The sequence below is a fragment of the Alosa sapidissima genome, chromosome 1 (assembly GCF_018492685.1).
Source record: "Alosa sapidissima isolate fAloSap1 chromosome 1, fAloSap1.pri, whole genome shotgun sequence".
Taxonomy (NCBI): Eukaryota; Metazoa; Chordata; class Actinopteri; order Clupeiformes; family Clupeidae; genus Alosa; species Alosa sapidissima.
Window position 1 is genome coordinate 49,970,602 of NC_055957.1, and position 10,521 is coordinate 49,981,122.

Below are 10,521 nucleotides of genomic sequence, written 5' to 3' on the forward strand. Positions count from 1 at the left end.
CCAAAACATGTCCGTGGTATATAGCATCTGGCCCGCACGGGAGTACGACATCGTCAAACTATAACCTCCGTAATTTCCCCATTCATTCTCTATGGCGAGTCTTAACAGTACACATGTAATACTCTGTTTGTCCACTGGTGGTTGTTTTGGTGCTGTTTCGCGTTTGCCATCGAAAACGGAATAAAATGTAGGCCTACCTGCAAACAATGTAAGAGGCCTATGCTTGCTGACTGCATCAGTGCTCAAAGTATTCTAAAAGTTTATCAATTATTTGTTAATAACTAACTAACTTATATTCAAGTCATATTTCTGGGACTTTCTGGGATAATTATTTCTATTTTTTATTCACACGTTCAAATGTTCATACAGAGTTCAAAGTTCTCATCAGGTGAGTGAAAGTTAGAATGGTGGTCATTTCAGATGTGTTTGCCAGCACATCATAAAACTCTCATAGTCTGATAACTTTAAATTATTTGTAGGATATTGCTTGTTCACAACTTGAGCTATGTATGCAAAGAAACAGAGTCTTTTTATTAGTATTATTTCATTTGAGCTACATTACACTGATATGCCATGGTGGCAACATAAACACAGCTAGCAATGGTATTAAATTGCAGTGATGATTAAATTTAATGGAATATTCAACTAAGGTAGACTGCTGTTGTTCACAGCACTAAGCTATTTATGGTTGACATACTCCGAGTCTCTGGCCCTCTCTTAGAGCCAGGCATAGTGAGCTGGCCCTCGGAAGAAAAAGTTTGGGGACCAATGGTTTAAGCCATTGAGATTTTGTAGGCCTAGTATTGTGTCAGTCCATATTCAACTGACTGCATTCTTCAGCACAGAGGTATCTAAAATTATGTTCTGTGAATACACTGATTACCTGGATCTATACTGATCCTGGCACTCTCTCTATTACATGTCTCCTCTCTTCAACAGGCCTATCACTTCCCAATTCTTTTTTTCCCCATCGCATTCGGTAACCCTATAGTTCCATCTAGCGAAGAAATCGAGCATTCCTACTAAACGTAGCGCTTCTCTGCTGTTATGAAATTAATAAAATAGCCAGTAGGCTAGACCCAATTTTGACTGACAGTAGTAGTTGTCGAATTAGAGGCCACCATGAAACTTGCTACGAGTGGTTGGTGAATGAACCAGCTGACTGGTATGCTGCAAGGCAAGTGGCATGGCATGGCATTTGGTGTAGCCTATGAAGCGTCAGTTTCGTTTTTTTTTTGTTTTGTCTGATTTTTAGAGAACAGCTGAGTTTGTATTTTGTGCGATTCGAGTGGATTTGATTTTCAACTGTCATTCTGTTGACAGCAGGACAGCTGCACTTGTAGCCCTTATCAAATTACAAACTTTACTTAGGTCTCCCTACGTTGCTGTCCTACACAAGAGCTACTCAGAAAACAAACGTTAGGCAAGAGCTTTACCGTTTATTCCTGCAAATAATAGACAATATAACACTGGATGCACGTTGTAGTTTGTCGCTAGTTGGCCGATTACTATAAAATGAAGAAAGATTTGTGTCAGATGTAGGCTGAATGTCAGATACAAGAATCATCAATAAAGTAGTTGACAGCGGAGTCCAGTAGGCTAGTAGACAATGGAATGCCGTGGGCCTGAGGAGCAGCTCCTGAAGTCTGCAAGGGAAGGAGACTTTCAACAGATCCAGAGCTTAATCCAAGCGAAGATGAATCGAGAATTAGACCTTAACATCAATTGTCGAGGTGATCATGCCAATTCAGGCCAACAACTACTGATTTCAAAGTGTCACTCTAGTCTTTTGAGAGAATTCGCCCCCCTTTTTTTGTTTAGGTGGAAGTAAATTCAATACAAGATGGACACCCTTGCACCTTGCATCATACTTTGGGCACAAACAGGTTGTGGAGGAATTGCTTAAGGTCAGTGAAAGTGTCCATACTCCAATTCTACACAGGAAGGCCTGCTTTGGGTAAATTAGTTTGTTATTTTTATTTTAGAAGGCCAAACTGTTAGGAAAATGTTCTTTAATAGTGTTCTTAAAAATGCTTTTCAGTAATTTGTGCTAAAACACTGAAAGTCTTGATGGGTTCTTTTGATTCTTTAGATTATCTCTCTTTTTTTTTAAAAAAAAACCTATAGGCTGGGGCTGATATGAACCTACAGAATGATATGGGAGATACACCCCTTCACAAAGCTGCACTCAGTAACAGAAAGGTATGTTACCATCATGGCATGACTGGTAAATTGTTGGCATGTTTGTCTGTCCAGTCAGTATTCAGTGTTTAGCTCTCTAACTCTGCAGGAGATTGTTCTGTTGCTGTTGCGATATGATGCCTGTGCAACAGTTATCAATGGGTCGGCACAAACCCCCAAAGACGTTACAGAGGACGATGAAATCATCACCATGCTGGAGGGTATGTCCATGGTGCAGACATAACCTGAATGGATCTTCACTTGTATGTGAGGTCACTGCATCTGTGCCATGGTTTGTCTTTGTTACAGCTGCCCAGAGAAGAGAGGAGCGAAAGCTGGAGGACAGGCTTCTGGAGGCAGCCAGAGAAGGCGACAGTGCAACACTCACACAGCTGGTCAGCCAAGAGGCAAAACAATACTGTTTACATTGTTACACTTGTTTTGCACTGTTTGCAAATATGCTGGGTTTTGCTTTGCTTTTTACTCACAGCTGAGCAGAAAGAAGCCTCCAGATATTCACTGCAGAGACTTGCTGGGAAACACGCCTTTACACTGTGCAGCCTACAGGGGTCAGAAGCAGTGTGTCATTAAACTGCTGAAGAGTGGTGCCATCCCCACTATGAAAAACAAAAATGGTACAGTCCTGCCATTACGCAATGTTTGCTTTTAATCAAGTTAAATAGAAAGTGTTTTTTTTTTTTTGTGTGTAATGAATAATCAAATCTTGGATTAGTCTATCTGTCCTAATCTCCAAATAAATATAGGGCCAATCAGGAGACAGTTTGTCTTAAACTGTGCGTCAAAATATATTTATTTGACAGGCTGGCTTCATGCAACATTTTGATTTCCTCTAATTGTGTGAATGTGGTGCATAGCTAATGTTAATACTTATTATCCAGTAAATTATTTGTATAGGATATTATTAAATACTTCAGTACTATAATGCTTCAAATGCTTCAGTAAATCATGTAATGTATAGAATCAAAGAATCTGCATTTTTTAATCAACTACTAATAATTCTAGGTAATAGGTTTCAATAGTGATAGAATGAATAACAACAGCTAATATTACATACTCTCAATACTTGGCAGATCAGTCTGTGTTTGACCTTGCTAACAGTGACGAGATCCGACTTCTTCTTGAGACCAGTCAGGAGAAAGTGAGTACTTTACTCTTCAGGGCTGTAACGGTGGCTTCTGTCCTCATCTCATTACTGACTCATGGACAACAATCCTGTCAGAATGAAAGTGTATGATTTCATCTACAAAAAATAATACATTTAAAATGAACAATATTTACCGTACTGTAACCACAGATGTAGCAGTCTCAGAATTCAGTTTGTCTACAGAACAACACAGTTTGTGAAAAATGCTAAACACTAAACATGTTTTATTCTCGGCCCCGAAGACTTCTGCATTTACAGTACAGACATTTGAAGGGCCTCTCAGGAAGGTATGTGGGAAGGACATTCTAACACTGTGCAGACAGGCCACCGGTATTGTGAGACTCATGTGTGTCTTTCTTCTCCTCTAGAGGTCTAATTTTCTGGGCTGGAGATCACATTGGGTAGTTCTGAAAGATGGTGTTCTGTCATGGTACCCTAAGAAGTAAGATATTCTCAAAACTCCACTCCCAATATTTAGCCTTTAACACACACACACATGCACACACACCCCCTCATGTGCATGCACAAGACCATGCCCGAAACACATTCACGCCCAGAGACCATATCAAAGTAAAATATGCCTGCACCTCTCTCTGTCATCTCATAGCTTCCTCTCATGTCATGAGCTAAGGTGCACCCCTCACAAAAACCAGTCATTTTCTTCTGATGGCCTCATTGCCACTCAAGTTCTGGAATCAGATATGACAAGCTAGCCTGCCCCAATTACAGCTGGCCTTCACTTTATATAGATAACATCTTCGTTTTGCTGTCCTATTAGATCACTATGTTTCTGTTAACTATTGGGAATCATTTGATTCCTCTAGGTTTGAGTGTTACAAACAGAAACTAACATATATGTTGTCTTTTGAGTTTTAAGCAGATTTTTTTCAGATTTCACCTACATTTTAAAAGCCCTCTTAATTGCCGCCATTGCTTTGACATACTGTTTTCCCAACTGCTGTGCTTGTGTTCTTAGATCTGATGCCGACGATGATGCACATAAGCAGGGTCATCAGCCCCTAATGAGGGCTCATTGTATGGTATGTATGTATTACAAAGTGAGCACCCCTTTAAAATGTCATAAACTGTTAAAGTGTTAAAAAACTACTTTTTGTAGGGCCATATCTCCATATGTCATTGACATTTTCTTTCCCTAAATGGTTTCGCTTGCTTTTTTCTGTTTCAGTTCAGAGCCTGGGATAGGTACTTCTTCACTGTTAAATGCTTTGATGGGAATGTCCATACCTTTAAGGTGCCTGCCAAAACTGATCCAGAGGCTCTCCGGAAAGTAAGCAAGTACTCTGCGTAATTAAAAGCTTGTGAAATATTTGAAAATGAGGTTGGCACAGTGTATGGCGTAGTTGTGGGCTCATATCTTTATCTGTGTGTGTGTGTGTGTGTGTGTGTGTGTGTGTGTGTGTGTGTGTGTGTGTGTGTATAGAAATGGCTGGATGCCATCGGAGAGCATTCCGCCTGGAGCACGTACCATAGTGGGTCGGAGCAGGCCTGCGATGAGGAGGACGAGATAAACATTGAAGACGACAATGGCGCCGTGTCCTTAGGAGATCTCACTGACTCCCTGATGGTGAGCCAATGCCCCTCTAGCCAGTAGCCTCTCTCCCCTCATAACCCCCCACCCCTACCCTCATTCCTCCTTTCATCCTTTCATTCAGTTGGCCGTGTGTTCTCTCCATCACGCACTCCACTCACACATGACTGAGAAATGGAGAGAAGATGAGAGGAGAGAATTACATCATCACTGTTAGCATTGTGTCATGCGGTTCCCAGCTGTATGGAAGGACATGTCTATAGGCAACACTGGGATGAAAAGGGGCACGCCACCTGGGCTGTGCATGTGCATTCCCTCTACATGTTCTCACTAAACCCCAGCAGAAGGGCTTCTGTAGGTAGGGCTTCAGGACAAAGTAATCCTGAGAGAATATCATGGAAAGTTTGAATGTATGGGAGCAAATTATCCCCATAGTGAATCTTCTTTTTTCATACATCTCATGCACTTCTTATGCACTAATATATTCTTTCAGGTAAAAGCACATGACCTATACTAGTGTAATCTGTATAATCTATTTTCATATTATTGAAGGTCATAATTGTGACAGTAATTGTTGTGGATGTGATATGGTGGACATGATGGATGAGGTAATTGCATACTTTATGGTGTCCTTATGCAAGGTTAGAGGAAGACAGTATGTCTCAAATCCAGAGGATAAAAATAACCCCCTGAAACTGACACTGATTCTCCTGTAAGGAGTATTTAACCCATTATTCACCATATGGAATCTTTCCCACAACTACTTCCTGTGAAGATGCTGTCTACAGTGTGTGAGAGGCTGTTTCATGCATATTGTATAGTGCATTCAGAGGCTGAATTGGGTTGTGTTCATAGGACAATAGCACACTAAGAAACGTGACCACATTTCACCTGTGTTGGCTAAACTGCACTGGCTTCCTGTGGAACACAGAATTAATTGTAAAGTTCTTCTGTTTGTTTTCAAAGCTTTACATGGTTTAGCACCTCAGTATTTATGTGATCTTTTAATTCCTTACTGTCCTCCTAGACCTCTCCGATCATCTTCCCAGTGTCTTCTTTGTGTTCCTTCTGCCTCTCTTAAATCCAAAGGTGACAGAGCTTTCTCTGTCTATGCTCCCCAGCTTTGGAATAGCCTTCCTGATGTTGTGAAATCCTGCCCCACTATTAGTAGTTTTAAATCCAACCTAAAGACCTACCTCTTCTCCCTAGCTTTTGATCTTTTAACACTCCCTGACCCCCTCACCTCTCCCTTATTTTATATGTTTGTATTTTATGTCAAGCACTTTGGTGCAATGCTATTGCTTTGAAATGTGCTATATAAATAAATTTGACTTGACAGTGCCATGTAAAGTGAATAGACTTGTGATGTAATGTGTGAATGTATATATAATCACAACCAAATATATGAAGCCATATATTTGCAGTGTATCCTGCTGTCTGTGGTACCACATGGTCTCAATGGGACACGTGCACATTGTGTAGTGACTGTAGGGTTGTTGAACACGCTGTTCTGTGGCCCTGTGTGTTTCAGGCAGCTGAGGCCAGCCAACAGAAACTGGAGGCTCAGGTGGCCATCTTTGTGTCCATGGTGAAGAATGAGGAAGATGACAGTAAGAGAAACCCACTTTTACACTTCCATCCTCTAACTTTTTTTCTGGTATGTTGTGGAGTTTTTATTTATTTATTTATTTTTTCATGCCTTGGCTGTTACTAATTCTATACAGTTTCTATTTTATGTCTTTTAATTGGATGTTGGCCTCCCTCTCCCCTCATCTTTACAAATTCACAAGGTTCCGACTTAATGTACTTATTTAACTTAATGCACTTCATAGGAAGCAGTTCACGCAGAGCCCTACAGCTGCTGTGCTATTGTGCTCTTTTAAACATCAACTCAAGTTACCTGAAGATATACATATACATATACATATACATATACATATACATATACATATCCATATACATATACATATCCATATCCATATCCATATACATATACATATACATATACATATATGGAGTCAATATGCGAAACTCTCTCTGTCCCAGAGGTGGCCATGCCTGTCCTCCTGAAGGCCCGAGAGACGGCCCACTGCTCCAGAGAGACCTGCTCAGCTCTGCGCCTCTGCCTTGACCTTCTCTCCCAGAGGGAAGAGGTATCTCTACCCCCCCCCCCCCCCCCTACACACACACACACACACACATAAACTCTGTGGTTTCGACCCTCAGCACCTGTGTCACCTTTCATTTAGGCTCCAGTGAATAGCACATGCCAATGCCCAGTGCTCCAGTGTGCTGATCACATGCAGTCAGTTAGGCAGATAAGGCTGAATTGATTTCTAGTGAATTAGTGTGCTGATCACATTCAGTCAGGAGATAAGGCTGAATTGATTATTGCAGGCAGAATATACCTTTCAAACCTCTCTTCTTGACTGCAAAAATCCTATGTGCCCTTGCAGAGGCACAGTTATCCACAAACTGGTAAGTCCACAATACACACATATATAATTAATTAATATATATATAACCCATGTTGAGTTTGAAAAGATCACCGTCACATTTACGTTTACAAAATAAACATATTAAAGATGTGAATTAGTCACATTCAAATTCCAAAGAGACATCCTCATCTTTTTTTGGACATATGGGTCACAGTGAGCTGATTGTGTCAGTCTTTGGACACTGATGACAGAGAGCACCTGAACCTGTGTGTGGTGTCAGGATGGCAGGTGGACAATGCTGGTGTCCATCTTAATAGATGACGGCCCCTGCCGGCCGCCAGCATGCCCTTGGGAGAGGGGCCGAGTGCTGGAATAATCAGTGGCTCGGCAAGGGCACCGTCAGCCAAGAATCCCTTTTTATGCTGAGCTCTGCAGTCCATTCCGTAGAGAATCCCGGTCTCTCTCTCTCTCTCTCTCTCTCTCTCTCTCTACCTTTCTTTCTTTGTCTTTCTCTGTCTTTCTCTTTCTCTCGTTCTCTCTCTGTCCTTCTCCGTTCCTCTCTCGCTCGTCTCATTCACACACACATATATACACACACACACACACACACAAGCACACACACCGTGATGTACACGCACATGCATTACACATTCCTCTCCCCTCTCTCATTCAGATGCTTGTACGTGCATGTGTGACCCGGGAACGCTCACACACTCACTCACGAGCGTGAGCAAGGCACGGAGAGAAGTGGAGCGTGTGCACTCTTTCACTCTCTCTCTCTCTCTCTCTCTCTCTCACACACACACACACACACACACACACACACACACACACACACACACACACACACACACACAACCACGAGGAGGCGAGAACGCGCAGCTACTTGGCGCTCCCTCACACAAGCCCGTAGAACGTCCGGGACTGAGGAGGGAAGGGGAGAAAAGTGACACCAGCCATCACCCAAACAGGTACATACAGCTACCTTGTGCTACTCTTTTTTTTCTCTCTGCTCTCAGAGCTCCTTGCGAAGCACATGCAGACTGGTGAAGTATTTGGGGAGGGTGTCCTGTTTCCTTTTGCCTGTGTCTGTGTTTGTGGGATGGGTGGCTCATGTGGTTAATGCTGGGCTGGGCTGAAAGTGTCATTTGCACTAAGTTGTAGTGAAAAGACCGATTTGTGTAAGCACCCAAAACTGGACCCAGAAGGCGAGGCTTAGATGTCAGCCACTGAGTGCTTTATTTGGATTATATACTTAAGTATTCAGAGTTGTCAGTGCCTTTCTTATTCAGAATGGTCAAAGATCTGAAACATTTTCACTAATCTGTAATTGCTGGAATCATAAATTGCTGGAATAACTGTTTTTCTCAAAACTCTTTTGCTAGAGTTTCTGATTTGCTCTTATTAATACATCCTTACATGGATAGGTTACATATGCCCAGGAAGATGGGTGTCTTTCAACATTGAAATGCTATTGATGCCACTCATCTGAAACTGATTTGCATGGTGTGGTCTATATTTAGGTATTGCTGTTGAGTGCAGGGAGCAATTGCCCGAGGATGTTCCATTGAGAGGGTGCTTTCAGGTTAGTGAGCTTCAAAGAAGCATAGGTTACCACTGCCCCCCCCCCACAAACAAATATTTGGACACACAAAAGAGGGGTAAAAAGAGAAGGACCAGAGTGGACAATTTCACACATACCGACTCCTAATTAAACCATCTCTGCGATTTCAGGAGGGAATCTGGAAAAGTCTGCGGAGTGGAAAGGTGATTACTGAGCATCGGAAGCATTACCTCATTCTCCTCGCCGTTTACCTTAAGCAGCGGGGGCTAACGTGTGCCAAAGGAGGGGCGCTAGATGGGATTTGCCTGGTGGATTATTGCTGGATCATTTCATAATAGGGAAATGTCTGAGCAAGCATGCCTCACTGTCTGAATAAATCTGACCGTGTTACATCAGACTAAATGGATTACAGTGCTGCGTGTTGCTTCTATGAAGCCATTGCACTGACCCCAATCGTTTAATTATCTCAGCCTGTCAATCATACCTATTGCTGAAGGGACGATCTATCTTCCTGTGGTCAGTTAACCTTCTACAGTATGCTACCCAAGCACTGTGCAGGTGAAATAAGGTGACGACAAGATCTGGTTTGAAAGGGGAGTGACTCCAAACAGTGGTAAGCAGTTGCTTATGTCTGGATGTAGATTTCTCTAGCTGTAGGACGCCTTGTCCATTTCTGTTTATTGTTTAGCAGCTCGGAGAGCTCTTGACCCCTGCCTTGCTTCATTAACTGTCGGTCATTCATGTCCAGCCGCTGGCTGGTGGAGGTGCTCATTTAGTCTGGAGTGTGCTGGCGGCGAGGAGCCCATTGACTCTCTGTGCAGGGGCTCTGTTTTCCATTATTTCTCAGCTCGTTTTCAGGCGTGAAATCACCATGGTTACCGTTTCCGTATGTAGGGCGAGTAGAGAGGGAGGTTCTCAAGGCTGGGATGGGTCGAATGTGTGTGTGTGTGTGTGTGTGTGTGTGTGTGTACACACATAGCTCACTGTAATGCGCATGCATGTGCACACACACACACACACACACACACACACACACACACACATACACACACATGATGTATACAACCCCAAGTGGGGTTATTTCCTCTTTCAGACAGAAAAGCTGTGCTTTGTTCTTCTATGCTAGGATCGAGTGTCGAGAGGTCTTTCATTATGTAACTGGGGCCATACGTCACAGAGACCTGACGCTGAAGTATTCCTATGTCCCAAACCATGGTCACTCGGTTGATGACCGACAGAGTTCTAAACTGTCAGGACTGATGTTGCCCAGACTAGAAAGACACAATAGCTGTTCCTCTCTTTTTTTCTCTTCTCCCTCTGACTCTCTCTCTCTCACTCATACATATATACACACACACACACACATTCACACATACATACATACATAAATACAGCGGGGAAAATAAGTATTGAACACGTCAACATTTTTTTCAGTAAGTATACTTCCAGTGAGGCTATTTGCATGACATTTTCACCAGACATTAGTATTAACTCAGATAATTCACCCATATAAAAAAAATCCAAACATTAAAGTCCATAGGTAGAGTTATGTGCAATAAAGTGGAATGACACAGGAAAAAAGTATTGAACACGCCTGCTGAAATTTCTTAAATACTTTGTGGAA

General features: G+C 42.3%; 1 protein-coding gene across 4 annotated transcripts in view; it reads left to right on the forward strand.

Moving 5' to 3' along the window:
* The first annotated feature begins 1,177 nt into the window (after nt 1-1,177).
* LOC121713785 (oxysterol-binding protein-related protein 1-like) overlaps nt 1,178-10,521 on the forward strand; it is a 30,509-nt gene continuing 21,165 nt past the window's right edge. For all 4 annotated transcript variants that reach the window (XM_042098715.1, XM_042098731.1, XM_042098725.1 and 1 more), the window contains exons 1-14: nt 1,178-1,733; nt 1,822-1,907; nt 2,128-2,202; nt 2,291-2,402; nt 2,491-2,576; nt 2,672-2,816; nt 3,273-3,340; nt 3,589-3,633; nt 3,715-3,788; nt 4,323-4,386; nt 4,533-4,634; nt 4,788-4,931; nt 6,427-6,505; nt 6,942-7,048. In XM_042098715.1, coding sequence (XP_041954649.1) covers nt 1,610-1,733; nt 1,822-1,907; nt 2,128-2,202; nt 2,291-2,402; nt 2,491-2,576; nt 2,672-2,816; nt 3,273-3,340; nt 3,589-3,633; nt 3,715-3,788; nt 4,323-4,386; nt 4,533-4,634; nt 4,788-4,931; nt 6,427-6,505; nt 6,942-7,048 — 1,311 coding nt within the window. In that variant the 5' untranslated portion in view covers nt 1,178-1,609. The remainder of the gene's footprint in view (nt 1,734-1,821; nt 1,908-2,127; nt 2,203-2,290; nt 2,403-2,490; nt 2,577-2,671; nt 2,817-3,272; nt 3,341-3,588; nt 3,634-3,714; nt 3,789-4,322; nt 4,387-4,532; nt 4,635-4,787; nt 4,932-6,426; nt 6,506-6,941; nt 7,049-10,521) is intronic.